The 18,604-nt window shown below is 47.6% G+C and overlaps 1 protein-coding gene across 1 annotated transcript in view; it reads right to left on the bottom strand.

The window, feature by feature from the left end:
• The window catches only part of CFAP54 (cilia and flagella associated protein 54), a 3,669,934-nt gene that overhangs the window by 2,134,571 nt on the left and 1,516,759 nt on the right, over nucleotides 1-18,604 (bottom strand). The window contains exon 23 of the mRNA XM_069629416.1: nucleotides 14,790-14,975. Within this exon, the coding sequence (XP_069485517.1) occupies nucleotides 14,790-14,975 (186 nt within the window). The remainder of the gene's footprint in view (nucleotides 1-14,789; nucleotides 14,976-18,604) is intronic.

The raw sequence follows: 18,604 nt of genomic DNA, 5'->3' as shown, positions 1-18,604 counted from the left end.
GATGGTATTAGCGGATCTGGTGAGTGACCTTTGTCGGCTGGAGGAGCTGTCCAATAGCACATCTAGGATAGTATTAAAGTCTCCACCCCACAGCACCCATGTGTCAGTTGTCGTGTCGATTTCGGTGAGGAGATGGGCATAAAATTCGGGGTCGTCCGTGTTTGGACCATAGGAGTTGACCAGCACCCATCTTTCCCCAGCCACTGTGCCCCATATCACCACATATCTACCCAACGGGTCGGATTTACTTTTTTCGGGGACGAACCCCAGCGATGGATGTATTAGTGTGAGGACACCCCTGCTCTGTGACGAGTATTCAGTGTAATACCTGTTGTTACCCCATTGTTTCAAGATCTTCTCGTTAGTCTCTCGGGGAGCGTGGGTCTCCTGAAGCATTACCACATGCGGACGGTGCCTGTTGATGTATGCCCCCACCTTGCTGGATTTTGCTCTGTTGTTCAGACCCCGGATGTTCCAAGTTAGCAACTTAAGCGACAACCCGCTGGAAGTGTGAGGTTTATGTGCCATGTCAATAGGTGTAAAGACAATCTTGGGAGAGCAGGATGACGATATGGGGGAAATCAGCGCATGACTTGTGACTGCATTTTTAACATTAAACACAACAGTAAACTGTTTCGCAACTTGCCCAACTGGGGCTTTCGACCATACCTCTGGCTGGGTAAACAGACCCAAATTCCTGGTTCCCACCCCCACCCACACCATCTGGCCCAACTTGATGATGAACCCCATTTAAAACCCTGTGGTTTCACTCATGGAGGGGGCGAGTGCTGCAACACCGCCTTCGTAGCCGAGCGCGTCTCATCCGACTGTCCTTGAATGTTGCAGAGTAATAAGAAGCACATATAAAAGAACAATCCTGCCTGTCTTTGGGGAAACGAGAATAGACGATTCGTTGTAGGTAGAAGGTGGTTCATAGCTGCGGTCGGACAGTATGCCGTGAAGTTTACAATACCGGCTGCTGAAGGAGATTTTGATCAGGTTCGTTCCTACCAGGAGGTAGAGGAATAGCAGATTCAACATAGGCCAACGCGGCTGCCGGAGAGTCAAAGAAGCGCGCACGTCCACCATGCTGTATCCATAGCTTTGCTGGAAACAACAACGCACATGGAACCTGTCTCACCCGCAGCTGTCGTTTGATGGATTCGTAGGAACGTCGCTGGGTTTGGACTCCCGCAGAGAAATCCGGATATATGTGTATGTTGTCGTTGCCGTGTCTCAAAGGGCCCTTTTCCCTTGCCAGCCTCAGGACCGCATCTCTGTCTCTGTAATTTAGAAGCTTTGCCACTATCGTGTGGGGGGGGGGCCCCGGTTTGGGCGGTGGAGCCAGGGTGCGATGTGCTCGTTCGACCAAGAATTGTGAAAGAATCCATCGGCCCGGTCTTCCTGCCCTTGAGTGCGTTTTTTCCGGGCATCACACGGGTGTCCAAATATTAATATCCGTTGTAGTAAGGATCGTAGATGGCCACTGGGGGATCCTACCCCTCGGACTGTGAGTGGGCCTGCTGTAGTAGTTGATCTCAGAGGCGCGATATGATACTAGGGCCGAGGAAGGCACCGTGCGTGGGACGATCACCGTGGGACGGACTGCGTTTCATTCAACAGAGCTTCCCTTTGCGGGCCCACGCGCAGATACCAAGCAGGGTTGTTCACGGTGTCCCTATCCGCTTCCCTTGTCTGCCTGCAGGTCCGGTCTGCAGCAGGCTCGTACCACCTGCCCCACGCGGTCGCGCTCACAGGCCGGCCACTAGATTAGCGTCTGGGACGGCTCGTATACTTTCCGTTTCGTTCCCCCCCTTCTTTATGGCGGTGTTTGAGATCAGTGGGGGTTCCGCCCGACCAGGACCACCCAGGGCCGTGTAGGAGAATACGGGTGATTCAAGCGGAAGGACGGGGCAGGGCGCATGCAGCTCAGGTCTCAAGGCACTTCTCCTACCAGAAAGGACACCGTCCTCGATGAGCGAATGTTGTTTCCTATCGGGTGGCATTCGAGGCAGTCCCAGTACAGGGAGTCTGTTCTGCCCGCAGGGCCGGACCCTCCCACTGCAGGGCCCACGCTCCACCCAGAGCCGCGGCACTCGCGTAGGTTACTCCGGAGCTGAGGAGCGGCCCAAGGCCCCCCACCTGCCACCCCGTCCGTAGCTGGGCACGCCGGGTCCGATTTCGCCCGTTGTTTCTCCCTGGGGGTTGCAGGATAGGTACAATGGTCGAATCTGCTGGTCCAGTAGCGCGGATGAAGGCAGATACAGGATATAATTTTAGAAGGATAATACGCCGGAGAGGAGCTCCACTCTTAGGCGGCCATCTTGTTGCGCGACAGCGGCCCCTCCCCTTTCAGTGTTTTTTGCCTTCATTAAGTTTCTTAAGGAAGCGCTGTTAAGCTTACCAAGGTTGTACTGCTTGGACTGTTTTAAAATAGGAACTGTAAGTGGAAAGAACCCTATGTGATGGGATTTCTTTCTTTGTTTTATGTTGTCTTATGTTCTTTTAAAGGAAATCTATGATGCTGTGTGAAGTTGATAAAGGTTTGTAATAAACCATATGAAAAATAAAACAAATAAAAAAAAAACGAAATCCATTCTGAATTCCCAATTTCCTGCTGCCATCCAGTCGCCATACATGAGGCAGCATCAGGGCACCAAAAAAAAGGCATGCCTCCCAGAACTGCTGCTGCAGAAGCCCAACCTCACGGAGGCAGAGCTGACTGCACTTGCTGATACAGTCGTGGAGCATACAGAGGAGCTTTTTGGGTGCAGACAGTGCAAGACCTCTGCACAGAGGAAGACGGGCCGACATGTCAAATGTGACCGCCTCCACCCAAAGAGGCCAGACCCCTTGCCAGTGGGAGCAAGCAGCAGAGCAGGGCTGAAAGGCAACCATTACCTCCTCCACTTTCATCACCACTACCCAAAATCACTATGGAAACACCAGCAACACTGGGTGATGTCACCATCACCACAATGGTGCACAGTAGCCCCTCCACCATCCAGGCAGGTGGCCTGGATGTCACTGAAGCCACAGTGCCATACCACAGCCAGCACCTGTTGTGGCTCACATGACCCCCTCTGAGCACTGGCTTGCAGTCATCTGGGTTCAAACACGCCATCATCCTCATCACTTGCACTGCAGCCACTGGTCCATCATTATATACTGAGAGCTTCGGTGTGCCCTTGGTGACAAGTAGCAGACTCGGGCATGAGAATTACAAAACCAAAAGGAGGTAGAACTGCTACGTTACAGGTTCATATCCAATTTTTGTCAATAAATGAAACAAATATATAATGGGAATTGGGGAACCTGGTATATTAGTACTAATGGATTAAATCCCTAAGTTTGTAACCCATGAAATTGTCCAAAAAGAAAAAAGGTTGAAAAAGGAGACTCGCGCATATCGAAGGTTGTGAACATACGTGGTTTGTATTAAAACAAAGAACATCAAAAAAACATTTGTAAACAACATACATATGAAAAATTGCAATAATCTAGACATCAATAACTAGGGAAATCAGAAATTAAAGTCCTCTTCAGTACATAGGTGAGTTGGAAGTACAGAACATAACCCATCCGGGCTCTTTAGTGCTTGTTAAATGGAAAATATAAAACGTAACCCATGAGGGGAAGGTACACAAATGATTTTAAGTGTAAAACATGCCCCATGTGTAAGTTATGGGCGTCAAAAGAAATTGGCGCTCTTGTGGACCTGTAACCATTTAGGTCCTAGAGTAGCTTATATTCAGGAAAGCATCTCATCTTGCAGGTGCCAACGTGACGGGGGGAACGTGGTCAGATTGTCAATGTCAAGTACTGGCCTAACAATATATTATAAATGGACCCTAAAGGGACTTTTTGATTTGTGCAACCCCCTTGCACTTGGTACACGTTTCGGCGGAGGAGTTATCCAACTTGAAAATGCATCAGAGGGATAAATATTTTTCTACAAGAACCGCCTTCTTCAGGGCAAGTAGGTGGCCCCTGTAGCAAGAAAACCAAAACAAGAGAAAAAACAAGAAAAAATTAGTAAGAAGTTCTTATTTGTCAGAACCTTAATTCTTTCTGGACATAACTAGGTTAATTAGTAGCAACAAATCTATTATGCAAAAGAAACCGATTAGTCGGTTTAATTAAAAAAACTTGAGTACTTGGAGGGCAAGACAGAACAATAACGGGAGTGGAGATGAATACAGCTATGATTTATACGTGGTAGTGGAAAAGCATGTCTAACTCACCACGGAGACCTTGTAGTGAATCTCGCTGTGAGGCAGGCTCCCCGTACAGGCCGGACCAGTCAATCTGCACTATTTGTTGCTTGTTGAGAGTGTGTGTGGCTGGGCCCAGTCCACAAAAATCGGTAATGCAGGAACCAACCTGCTCTACAAAGAAGGCAAAGAATGATTTGAGAGTGGTGTCATGGCACTGTATGCTGTGTCTGCAGTAATAAGGTGCAATGAAGGCTCAGTGGGTTCTGCGGGATGTATAGAAGAACATGCACCCACCCAGACTGTGTGAGGGACTGGTGGAGAGTATTCGAAGTGCCTATATATCCCGTGCACAAAAAGACCCGCATGCGGGCATAAAAGGTACCTGGGCTAGAAGTGGCTGGCTTCCTGGGTGTGGATAGCGCTCATAGGGCAGGGCGAGGCGAGCCTTCACTCGTGCCTTCGCCGTACCAGGAATGGAGCTCTGGCAGCTGGAGGGCTGGTGTCAGGCTGCTCCTGTTCATGTGGGCGAAAGTAGAAGAAATGTGGCCCTTAATACACAGTGTGAATTTTAACATCTAGTGAGCTTGTAACTGAACTAAAAAAAAAAATTTAAAATGTACCTGGGGAGTAGTTCATGTGGCACTTCAGAAGTCGTGCCGTCTGGACGCTAGTTACCAGATGAACTTAGCATTACTGGTGTGTGCTCTCAGGCGCACGTTTGTTTCGGTCTGGCGCACTGCTGCAGGCTGAAGGCGTCTGCAACGCTGGCGTTTATGGTTCAAGAGGGTGTGTGTCTGTGAGGGCCAATTGAAACGCGGAACGTATTGTAGCCTGATTGGTTGCTGCATCAGGAATGCGGAACCGACTCAAGAAAGACCGTTGAGCCAACGGGGGCGGAGTCACCAGTTTGAGCCGGTGCTGGACGTACGAGGAGAAAGACACATGGGAAGTTAAGAGGGTCACTGTGTGGCGCAGAGCGTAAATGTGTGTGCCCTTGTTAAAACGCCCTGTGAAAGCACACAAACTGATCGGCTGGAAAGGAATCCCAACACTGTCCCAACCTATATGGCACAACGCACTCCTCCCAGAAGTAGTGAAAATGGGCTCTTTCGCTCACTGGCACGCAAAAGGGATACACACACTGGCACAAGTGATACAGGGGGGTCGCCTCCTGGACTTCGGGACCATGCAAGTGCAGTTTGATCTGGCGCCCATGGACCGGTTTCGGCATGTGCAGTTGGCCCACGCCATCCACACCCAATTCCCAGACATGACAAACATACCCCCATGCTCTCCCATTGAGACCAATATCCTCCCGCAAGGCATCCCCTCAAAGGTCACCTCCACTCTCTATCAGGCCCTCAATTCTTTTGGGGCTACACAGCTTGACGGGCTCAAAGCAAAGTGGGAAAGGGATGTGGGCCAACTGGAGCCGGAAGATTGGGTTGATGCATTAATGTCCCCCAGGGAAATTGGGATAGAAAATAAACTCAGACTAATACAACTGAGAATCCTTCACCGCTCTTATCACTCACGTACTGCAATGGCCAGATGTGGAGGGGCTAGAAGATGGGACATGCATCAGATGCAAAACTGAGCCAGCCACCTTCTACCATATGATATGGGATTGCCCAGTGCTACAGGTCTTCTGGGGGGACTGTATTAATATGATCTCTGTCGCCATGGGAACACCAATCCCTGGGGACCCCAAAATGGCACTCTTAGGCATCTGGGGAGAAGTAGACCTGACAAAACATGAAAAAATGTTCCTGTCGATAGCGTTAGGGGCCGGCAAGAGACTTATCGCGGCTAAATGGGGTTCTGCAGACCCACTGTGCCTGAACCGCTGGAGGAATGACCTGGACAGGTGCGCGGCTTCAGAACGTCGGATCTATAACGCACTGGGTTGCCCCCGCAAATTTGAAAAAATATGGGGCAAATGGCTTGATGCGCATTGAACCCCGCTGATGGATACAGTTCAGCATCTTGAATAACATTATTTGCCTGCCTTACCCTGCAACTGTCCTGGGCCCTCGACCCTGCGGAGCCCCTCTTGCTTTTGATATTGCCTTTGATACTGCTATGCCTCTCTCATTTGTTGTATGGTCGATGATTCATGTTTCTTGTTATTATGTTATGCTTTTAAACTCAATAAACTGAGTTATAAAAAAAAAAAAACGCCCTATGAAGTTGTAATGCTCCAGTCAGGGTGGCTTTGAAGAGAAGGCGCCTGGGCGCCTGATCTTACATCAAAAAAGTCGAGGGAGTGGGTGTGCGGCAGCTGTCCAATCGGAGCAGGGCTGAGCCTGCCTGATTGAAAAACAGTGCCGCGTTGTCTAAGTAAAGTGCTGCATTGGTCTGCACTTAGTGGTTGAGTGGCAGGCAGGTGTAGTCAGCGATGCTCTGCCTGAAAAAGTTCTTGTAGTCGGTTATGACACAGAAAAGTGCTATTAATGAGTTATAGCATGCCTGTGTGTGCTGAAAGTGCACAGATGGACTCCCAGCATAACATGGTCAGCGTATTTGTTAGCCAAATGTCCTCATCAAGGGGCACGGTCACATTAAAACCAGAATGGGAGCTCGCTTTGACACTGCAACAGAGAATAGAGCAGGATCTCTCTTAGACGTTTGGAGAACCGCACATTCTCTCCAAAAGGAAAGAATGCGTGTCTAAGAATACAGGGGGAACGGAGCGCACCCATTAAAATGGGAAGATTTGCTGTTCATTGAGGCCCTGTTCTACCGAGTCCAATCTGTGAATCCACCTACATTCTAGGTCCAAAAGCCGTCCTTGAATGTTGCGACCGTTACGCACTCTTTCAAGAACCCACCATCTGATATCTTGTGTGGTGTGTTTTTTGTCCATATAGTGTTGTACCAAGGGTGATGTAAGATTTTTGCACCTGATCCGTGACCGGTGTTCGGAAATTCGTGTGCCGATGTTGCGCATGGTTTGCCCGACATACCGTAATTTGCAGGGGCATTCTATGCAATAGACCACTTGGTTGGTTTTGCAATTGGAGATATCTTTAAGAATCCAAGTTTTTTGTCCCACTTGGAATTGTTGTATTTTGGACATACATTGACAGACCGAACAGGACCCGCATGGATAGTGTCCTTTTAATGGTCTTAAGTTCCACAGATTGCTTTGCAGTGATTTCTTGATATACATAGAGTGCACCAAGTGCTCTCTAATGTTACGTGCTCTTTTGTACGCGAATCGAGGTTTGTGTTGGTCAGGGAGGCATAGTCTGGCAATGGGCCAGTACTTGTGAACAATTTGTTTGATCTGGAAGGCGTGCTGACCATGTGTGATCACACATGTAATTTGATCTTGAGGTTCCTCTCTGGTTTTGGGAGTGAGGAGTGAATCCCGGCAAGTGAAGCGTGCCCTCTTCAAAGATCTGGACACCAGCTTCCTGGGATATCCTCTTTCGTGTAGTCTGTTGCTTAGTAAGTCGGCGTCATGATAAAAGTCGTCCAAAGATGTGCAATTTCTGCGTAAACGCAGGAATTGCCCATATGGTAGGTTCTCTTTAATGTGCTTCGGGTGATCACTCTGGAAGTGGAGTAGGGTATTGCGATCAGTTGGTTTGCGAAATGTGTTGCAGATTAATTTACCCTGATTGTGTCCAATCATCAGATCCAGAAAATTAATCATGGTATTGCTGTGTTCCATTGTGAATTGTATGTCTGTACTACAGGTGTTCAGCCAGACAAAAAAAGTTTTGTAGTGTATCCTCTGTTCCTTCCCATAGGCAAATATCGTCATCAATTTAACAACGCCATTGTTTGATATTGTCTTTCCACAAATTGATGGGATCGAAAATAAAATTCTTTTCAAATTTGGCCATAATAAAAAATAGCCAAACTAGGGGCAAATGTCGCCCCCATGGCAGTTCCCTTAATTTGCAGATAAAACTGTTTGGCAAATTCAAAGAAATTCTTGCAAAGGGCAAGTGTCATTATTTCAATGATAAATTCAGGCGGAGCTTTGGTCTCTCTGTTGGTTTCAACGAGATATTCATATACGCAATCAATAGTGGCTTGTTGCAGAATACTCGTATATAGCGACTTGATATATAGAGTCACTAATAGATGTTTTTGAGGGTCAAATTCCAAGTTTTCGAATATTTGAATTGTGTGCATCGTGTCTCGAATGTAAGATTCCGTGGTGATGCTGATTGGTTTGAGGAAATAGTCCACAAACTTGCATAGTGGTTCTAAAATGGACCCGCATCCTGACACAATAGGTCTGCCAGGAGGATTGGTGGAATTTTTGTGGATCTTAGGTAACGCGTATAGGCAGGGAGTTCTCCCTCCTGTAGTAACAAGAAAGTCAGATTCTTTCTCCGTAATCCAATCTCTTTCTAAAGCAAAGGAGACCATGGCAGCAATTTCAGTAGTCAGGTCCTTCGTGGGGTCTTTTTTTAAAAGTTTGTAGCTTTGTGTGTCATTAAGAAGGTCCATGACCATGCGATAGTATTGTTCGGAGTTCATTATAACAATTCCACCCCCTTTGTCGGCGGGTTTTATAACTAGATCAGATTTTATCGCTAGTGCAGACAGGGCTTCTCTTTCTGCTCGTGTAATATTTTGTTGTCTATTGATATGATTTTTCTTGCTCAAATTTCTGAGGTCTCGCAGGACGCATCTCTCGAAAGTTAGATCAGCGGGGACTTGGTTCTCAGAGGGTGAGAAGGTAGACTTGGGGTGTAATCCTGTGTCGTTTGAATCTTCACTTGTTTCATGTTCATTGAAGAAGGTACGTAATCCGACGGTCCGTAGGAACCGACGTATCTCCATCTCGGTACTGTAACAATCTGTATTTCCGGATGGCACAAATGATAAACCCTTCGTTAGAACTTAAATTTGTGTGGCAGTAAGTTGGACATTGGCTAAATTAAGAATGGGTAGACCCTGGTCAGCTGCAGGGTTTATCTCCTCCGCCGCCTCGGGCGTCTGTATTGGCCTTGAAAACCTGGGTTCCAAGGTGGAGGACCCCATTCTATCCGTCCTCGTCCTAAAAAAGGGGGTTGGAAGGGTGGTGGGGTATAGTTGTGTGGTTGAGATTGACCAAATTGATTAAACTGGTACGGGTTGTAGTTCGGGTTGGAGTTCCCACTGGATGAACAACTGCTTGATCCAGAAAAGGACATCCCCCTTCTTCAAGGCCCATGTTGTTACCACAGACTAGGATAAGGGAGAGGAGGAGGAGCATGGCCCAGAGCCACCACATATCCCACCACCTCTGCCCATGACCAACATGTTGGCAGTAAGTGCAAGGCTAGATGTCATAGCGGCAGCAAACATACATAGAGACACTTGCAGGCCAGCAGCTACAAGAAATGTGGGCCATGCGTGACTGCCTGCAGGGGTGTTGCCGCAGCATGTCCCGGTCACTCGGCCATACCACCACTGCCATGACCACAATGGGATAGAGTGCAGGAGCATATAGAGTCATCAGCCTCTGCTGAGTCACTGAACCAAGCCATCCAGCTCACCCTGCAGTCCTGGGCCAAGGGGTCAGAGCCTTCCACCTTTGTGACCCCCACAGACGGTTCCCTACCCGGCAACCCAAGGAGCTGCTAACAGTGCCACCTCACTGCCAAGGAGCAGGAAAAGGCCCCCATGGCCAACAGTTGGACACTGCAAGCGTGTATTGGCAGAGTTATTGGGGAGGGTGTTTTGAAAGGGATGTTGAGGTGTGCAATTGGTGAGGATTGTTGGGGAGGGGTTTCTGGGGAAGGATATTTGTGGAGGTGGGATGGTGTCATGGGGTAGGTCAATTCACCGGTCTACATAAAACCTGGTTCGAAATGAAGCAATGGTAGAACATTCCATATTGTGTGCAAGTGTTTAATGAATCAAGTGACAATTTACAAAGATGAAAGGCAAGTGCAATACAATGGTGCTCAGAAAAAATAGTCAATGAGTTCCTAGTGAGCCAGGAGTCCCCTCCCTGGCCTGTACCCGCTCAGTGCGTGCCAGCCAGCACCAGCAGGCACTGAGTCATCCTCATCAGGGGGTGATGTGTCCACATCTGGAGGCAGGGGATGTTCCGCCTGATGCAGATGTTGTGCAACATTGCACAGGTGAGGACAATCTGACCTACCTTATCAGGCATGTACATGAGGGCCCCTCCAGAGCGGTGTAAGCAGCGGAAGCGAGCCTTCAACAGGCCAAAGGTACACTCGACACACACCCTAGTCCGGACGTGTGCCTGGTTGTATGCAACCTCCTGTGGCGTCTGTAGATTCCTCTGTGGAGTCATAAGCCATGGAATCTGGGTGTATCTAGAGTCCCCAAATGGGCAAAGGACATGGGTGTCAATCACAGTAATCTGTGGTTGCGTTGCCTGTAACAGCAGCATGTTGATAGACAGTCTGTGCATGCATGCCACATATTTGGTCACAGAACATGATTCCACATTCCAGTTCTTGCATGTGGGGTCGACTACTCAAAGAGTTTATTTTATCTGTCAAGGTACATCTTGCACACAGCTCACAGCGTTGCTTTCAGAGTCTGTGATTGACAGGGCAGCATGCCATGGTGGGTGGTTTGGGCTTGTGCATTGCTGCCATGCATGTGCCCTGATGGGTGTATGGGTTACATGTGTAGGTTGTCTGACGATTCCATGATGGATTGACATCCATGGTTAGCGGAGTACATGCCATGACATCTGCCAGTGACATGTTCCTCAGTTACAGTTAAGCGGCATATCATTTAATGTATGGCAGTGGTCTTTGGGCATACATATAACTGCCCCCCCTGGAGCCCTGATGATGTTGTGGCCCCACCACCTAGTGTTTCACCCCACCTTAGGTGGTCCAGAGGTTGTCTGGAGAGGCCCAGGCTATTCAATGATGCTGTGATTTGTTAGTGCATCTGCTATCCATAATTTTCATTCTTTTATGTTGCCTACTGTCCTCTACATCCTTTTTGCCTGACTCTGGGGGCACCCCCTGGACATACTTTGGACATCCCTAGGGGGGCCAGGCCCCAAGTATGTCAACCATAGATGTCTTGTCATGTGTGATGTTGCATTGTGGTTCCTGAAGTCCAGTGTGTGTAGATGGCCTGTTAGGAATATTTTCATTGCCCATTTAATGCAGCAACAAAACTCATGCCCTAGTCACGTGGGTTGTAGTCTGTCATGTGCGGCCTGTTTGGGCAGATCCTGCATGTACAGGGCCTTGATAGGGTAGGCACTCTTCATGTGTGGTAACCCCCTCAAATTGCATGTCAATTGCCTTCAAGGTTAGTGTGATGGAACTTGGACTCGCACAATATCCAGTTCAGTTGGCCTCTGTGCCTCTCCATGTATCCCAACAGCATGCTGTTCCACAGGACAATGGCATCATGGGAGGAACATGGGAAGTGGGCACAGCAGCGTATGATGGTGAGGTCCGGATCACAAGTGACCTGGACATTGAGGGAGTGGTACTGCTTCTGGATGTAGTAGATCTCCTCCGATAAATGGGGTGCCACCAACTCCACATGGGTACAGTCCAGGGCTGCTACGACATTGGGCATGTGTGCCAAGGCATAAAATCGTGCCTTCATGGCCTTCACCTGTGTCGGGCTGGTATGTAGATGATATGCTTTGATACCTGGCGCAGGAGTGCTTCCAGCACCTGACTGAACACATTTCAAAATGTGGCCTGGGAGATGCCATGCAGTGTGCCCAAGGTGTGCTGGAATGCGTCTATCGCCAAGAAGTGCAGGACCGACACCAGCTTCACCAGGAGTAGAATGGGGGTCCTGATGTTGATCCAGCTTCCCATGTCCTCCTGGATCAGGGTCAGCAGCTCAGCAATTGTCTCCCCGTTGAGCCGGTACAGGGTGAGTATCTGGTTAACTGTGAGGGTCCATGGTGATGCCCTGACCCAGGTAATGGTTGCTCGCCTTGCATGGAGCCTCCTCTCACCATCCTCTTCCCGCTTCTCTCCTCTGCTTCATGTTCCTTGTGTTGGTCCTCCAGCCCCTACAGCTCAATGTTGAGCTGGAGCCGCTGCATATCTATGTGCAGAGAGAATAGTGGCAGCATGGTGGTGTTGGGATCTGTGTTTGGGGAAGCTGTGGCCCTTTTGTTCCCTTCATGTGTACATTGGGTGCACCTGTGGCCTCATTTCCAATCACCTGTTTGCATGTATCTCCTGCTTTCAAGTGGAGGTTTCTCGGTTATGGTTTTGCCATTATTGCTGGCAAATCTAGGCTGTGTTACTGCCATTTTACCAACTTGTAATTTACTGGTAATTCCATTTCGTCGGTAGTACTGTTGCCACAAATACTGACGTCGCAAACACAGTAATGGCAAATACCCATCGACCATTACCGGCAACAGTATTTTCAATGAATCGTCGTTCTGGTTACTGCCACTTTTTCCATGTATCACTTGACTCGTAATGACCTGCAATGTCTGCCATCGCTCTATACCCTCACCAACATAAATCAGAGGAACCTACACATATGTTACTGAATCATACTGGGTCAGATGTTAATTAAAAAGAGCCCTATAGGCTTCTCCCTAATTTGCCTGTATGGCTCCGGACATATCCTCTCACAGTTACTCCCATTCTGAGATAGATGCATGTAGATACGTGTACCCCTATCCATTATGTATTTCAGAATGTTTGAAAGTTCTGTGGAGAAGGAATTTATAATTCGGTGCTTGGATCTGTATGGTTACGTACAACTTTGTCAAATGTTCAATTGTGCATGACGGATTAGAGAGACCAGTCGAACAATATCCACAGCTGAGCCACATAATATGCATCGAAGTCCGGAAGGGCTAGGTTACCTCTATGTTTCAGGGCCTCCAAAAGGGTGCCAGAGACTCTCAGAGCTTTCCAACCCCAGACAAATGCTAAAGTGAGTTTCTGTTGATGAAGTAATAATTGTTTCTGTACTCGAATCGGTAAGGCCTGAACAAGATAGAGAGATGTATCTCTAATTACTGGTGAAAGAAGTCCTCCGCAAACACCAGAAAGGCTTTATAATGCAGAGTCATGGAATGAATAGCAAAACACAAGAGCTTGACATTCCGAGCCACACATCAAAAAGTTCAGAGCATCATTAACTGTTGAGCCTTTTCAACACACTGAGGACTATGAGCTTTGGCAAACGATCTGTGACACACTGGAAGCCTTCTGCTACACAATCCCTACCAACGGCTAGCAATCAGGCTGCTGTGCCACTGTGTCCCATTGTTAAAGATGTCAAGCTATTTGCAGAGGTTAACAGCTGGTAAAACAGCTGGAATTCAAGAGATTCATTCTTTTTTTTCAATAGACATGTACAAATCAAGACACAACTAGGGAATATTGCACAATACAATTGTTTTCAGTCTCACAATGCTGTTTGCTCATCATCCTGAAAATGTATTTGCTATGGGAGTGGTGGCATCACCTTAAGTCTGAAATGAACATTGCTTATGAGACAATTATATTCAACCGTCTCACGCATACATGCTATACGTTTTCAACAGCACAGTCTTCTGCATGCCTCTTGCAGACATGGGTCTGAAAGCTGTGGGTCACAGGGGTGCCTGTACGCAACCCAGATACAGGCCTGTGGGATAGGCAGACTATCATCAGTGAGGGAGTGTAAGGAAGAAATATGCTGATCCGAGGTTGTAAACTTAACCTTTACTTAGGTATGCATGCAGGCACAGTTTCTTTTCCGTGCATCAATGCAATCAGTGCTAGTGCATACACTGCCAGTTTAACCTATTTTATTTGTCAAGTGACACACACATTTCCACATTAGTTATGTTAAAACAATTATATTTGTATTTTAACAATTTAGGCACTTGCACAGTGGACGGCATAAGGTCAGCAGTATTGTTCACTACAATTTTCCATCAATTACTTTAATCCTTATACACATATTATAAGCATTAATGTGGGAAAGACCTTGCATGAAACAATAGCTTATGGCAAATGTTGTAGTTCGTTGGGAGATTTTACATGGATGTCTAGCTATGCTTGTGGGTCCCTCATTCCCACAGTCAGTCTTGACTCCTATAAGCGAAAGAATCCTGTGAATGTGGGGTTTGCACAAACATGTCCTCATTTTGAACATACTTAAAAAGGAATACACTTTCATGTTTAAGTTAAATAAAAGCAAACAGTTAGATAAAAACTATGTGAACTATTCAGTTGGGGCCTATGTCCTAAATCTGACGGTTCCGCAGAAATTAGAAAGAAGTGGAAGCAGAAATGTAAGAGTATACATAGCCAAAGGTGCATTAAGGGCTCCGGCACACTGATAGTTGCAGCCCACTTTGTGAACCCTTTTTACAGAGTACCTACAATGTATGTCACGCTGGTAGAGACAAATCTACACATAACCATAAACAAGAGAAGTAAATATGGACACAATATTTAGGGACCATCTACATAGTTAAATTTGATTTAAAATATTAGAAATTATGTTTCCTATAGTTACAGGTGCTCCTTAACACACAACAAACGAAGGCAACATAACAGCACACAGTTTACTTACTCTAGACGTGTACTAGCACTGAGCAAAACTCATGCTTATTTACTAAATTGACAGCATCTTTACCTGAATCAAGTAAGCCAAACCAACAAGTGTAGATAATGGGGGATAAGCCAGTATTGATTTAGTTGACTTCCCAATAGCATTCCCAATCAGAGTTCCATCCGCGGCATAGGCTGCAACTGCAAACACATACTTTTCATTGGCTTTCAGGCCTTTCACATCCAAAAGGTTATCATCTGTTGGTGGAATCTGTAAATGCAACATTGCGTTGTTTATAACGTACAGTATATTATCTAAATTGGCATTCTGTTAAAAAAGAGGCTATTAGCATTGCGCGATTCGATGACCCTTCCATAACAACCACGTGCAAGAAGTTCACACTGTTGTTAATGAGTATCCTTTTTGCTAGACAGTAAATTAAATGTATAATTTAAATCACAATTTCACCAACCTAATGGTGAATGCTTTGCTTTACAATATATCTTATAATTGCATTTTTCAAAACTTAATTTCCAACAGAAGTATAACATTTATTATTCTTCAATACAAATCTTCCTTTCAGACTTTCCTTTGCTATAAACTCAACAGTGCAACATCTTATTGCCGGACTTCCAGGATTCTCTGTATATTAAGGGCCTAATCCACAGAAGCGTTTTCTAATGGCAAAACCCCATTGGAAAACACTCTATGCATGAGGAAAACGCTTCTGTGAATTAGGGCCTAAGTGTATGGAAATCCCAAAGGTAACTTAAATCAACATTACTCAGTACAAAAATCATCACATTTTTAGCTTTCCAACTTTCAATGAGCTGGAGACTCCGCCATTCTTCAATGCCTTCTCTCCTCTAAATATCACAGTCACTCCCCCATAGTTCACATCTCGTCAGTTTCTTTTCCAGAGCCCAATCAAGTAAAAAATCTGTAATATCCATTTCATACTTATTTTAGAGGGGTATGGGTAACATCTAAATTAAATATTTTCCCTCCAACTCATTAATCAAGAGGGCCTGCCTCTGCATTCTAAATATCCCTCACTCTTTCCATAGCCATTTGGGAAGCTGATCATTTTCTCGATATAGTAAGGCAAGCTCTCGGAGTTGAGTTATATGCGACTAAAATGTGGAACAATCTTTCTCCTCAAAGGCCAAAAAACCCGATCCAGTCGTCCTTGATCCTGGTGAGGGCAGGAGCCCTCTCCCCACCCTCGGCGACCCCATTTATTTACTATTGCCAAGAGCAGCCGCCTGCTTTGAATAAAGAAAGGGTTGCGTCGCTAAGCAACGCGGGTTACATTTAAAACCCCCACATCCGCCGGCTGGTGGAAGCCGGCCCGCAGCTGAGAAGCCTCCGTTTGCCCCTGTCTGCGAGCCGCTACCGATACAAGTGACCAATGGTGGAAATGGAAAACATGTGGTGGGGTCGTGGTCTAGAGGGTGCGGGGCTCGTAGTGGACATCCAGCAATGCTGGAATATCAATAAAAAAAAAAAAACGCCCGCGACGGCAGCATTGCCTTTTACTGCAGCTTTGGCACTGGTGTGTACTGCACAATGCTCGCTACATAGCAATCATTACCAGTGCCAAAGCCGCAATTAAAGGCAATACTGCCTGTTATATCCGCCTTGCGTCCCGCTATGTGGTGACGCAAGGTGTCTAATAAAAGCCCCGCCCCCGCTCCACGGACGCAGTTCCGGGCGTTGACACCACTCTACCGTGTCTGTGTCTCATTAGATCCCGCTGGAGCTGCGCAGGCAAGACCTACACACACAGGCCTTCCTCGGGGGAGGGGGGGATTGGCACACAAAACCTCACCCACCCAAAAACAAATAAACATTTCTGGAACATTTTATTTTTGGCTGACTGGTCACATAAACCATGTTTTGAACCCCTGACAACGCTGACAATACTCGCAGCACAACGCTGGATCTGCCCCAGCACACTGCCGCTCGACACCAGGAACCACCAACCCGGCGCTACAGGACCGGGGAAGCAGAGAAGGCACTCCATCCACGCCTCACAAGGCACAAGAGGAAGACCACAGACCCCCACAGGGGCACACCAAGGTGAGGCATCGGCCCCGCACGTGGCAAAGTGAGGCCTTGTCATGGCGACCGGCGCATCCACTCCCAGGCCCGGCACGCCATCCAGATTGGCCGCAAACCTATCGGTGTCTACGCCGCTAGCCCGCCCACAAAATCACTCCTCAGTTATGATACACCCGTTTGACCCATACACTGACCCATCATCGGTTGGCCCAAGATGGCAGCTATGGATTCAAAAATCTGAAATGGCAATGGAGTGTAAGGACATCACAATTGCGAGAAAAATGAGATCGCACCTATTGTTGAACGTGGGGGATGAAGTGCTACGGATTTTCAATTCCCTGACCATTGATGATTGCCTGGACGTCTATCATCTAGCGAAGGATGCCCTAACGGCCCATTTCCTCCCACAACTCAATCCAGATTACGAGACGTTCATATTCTGTACCACAATTCAGCTGGAAGAGGAGACATTGGATGCGTACCATACCAGACTCAGGAAGCTGGTGATATTGTGCAAATTCACTGACATCGAGAAGGAAATCCGAAGGCAGCTCATCAACGCATCCAGTCAGAAAAACTGAGAAGGATGGTACTAAGCGAGAAGGGCATTTCGTTGACTCGCATACTTGAGTTAGGCCGCCAGAGAGAACTAGCTCATGCCAGGGTGGCGCATATGGGCACAACCCTTCATAAAATACAGCAGGCCCTCACAACAGCGACCATTGCCCAGATCACACGTCGCCAATCAATAAGGGATGAGCCAGGCGGAAACTACATGCACTCCAGATGGCAGCCTCGAACCCCGGGACCCATGGAGTGTGAGTGGTGTGGAGGACCTCGCCACGGAAGACACAACTGCCCGGCACAGGGGACCGCATGCGGCAGGAAGGACCATTATGCCAAGGTATGCCGGTCGTCTGGCACCCAACAACAAACAACACAGACTACCCATGAAAAGAGTGGGGGAAAGAAAAAGAAACAGCGCCCGTCGAGTCAAAACCACAAACTCCTCCACAGAGGAAGAAGGGGATGACCCAGCATGTGCCCAACAAAGTTCCGCGAATAACCAATGGCAGAAAGGGAGAAAAGTCTACATGGTATCAGCCCTCAACCATGGAAACGCCACACCAAGGAAGAAGCTCAGAAGACGCAAATGCCAAGTAGTAATCCAGAACCAGCAAGTATTAATGACAATAGACACCGGGGCCTCTGTGAATGTAATGCCAATGACCACATTTAGGTCACTCCAACCACGACCTAACCTGAAGTCGACGAACACATTACTATTCGAATACGGATGCAAGACCCCACTACCCGTAGTCGTCAGGTTCCGCACCACAATCAACCATGGCAAGGTGGCGCTACCATCCAAAATCTATGTGGTGAACGCGGGCATCAAATGCCTCCTGAGCGGTGATGCTGCAGAGGACCTGGACTGGTGAGCTTCATCTGCGAAGTGACGGACTACCAAGAGATCGAGAGTGTCCTGGAAAAATACCACAACTTACAAAAAGGGATAGGATGCCTAAAAGGAAAATCAATCAGGTTACACATAGACGAATCAGTCCAACCAAAAGCAGTAAGGCACAGGAGAACGCCATTCCACATGTGCGACCAAGTAGAAAAGGAACTAAGGGCCTTAGAGAAAGCTGGCATAATTGAAGAGGTGACGGGACCCACACCCTGGGTCTCTCCCATGGTAGTCACAAAAAAGCCAAAACAACCTGGCAAGGTCAGAATCTGTATAGACCTGGCCTACCTTATGCCGCCATCAAGCAGGAGCGCCACATCACCCCGACACTGGACGAAATAGTGGCTGACCTCACCGGGTCCAG

Source organism: Ambystoma mexicanum, chromosome 12 (genome assembly GCF_040938575.1).
Source record: "Ambystoma mexicanum isolate Mex_15411 chromosome 12, UKY_AmexF1_1, whole genome shotgun sequence".
NCBI classification, from domain to species: Eukaryota; Metazoa; Chordata; class Amphibia; order Caudata; family Ambystomatidae; genus Ambystoma; species Ambystoma mexicanum.
This window is presented reverse-complemented; position numbering and strand designations above follow the sequence as displayed.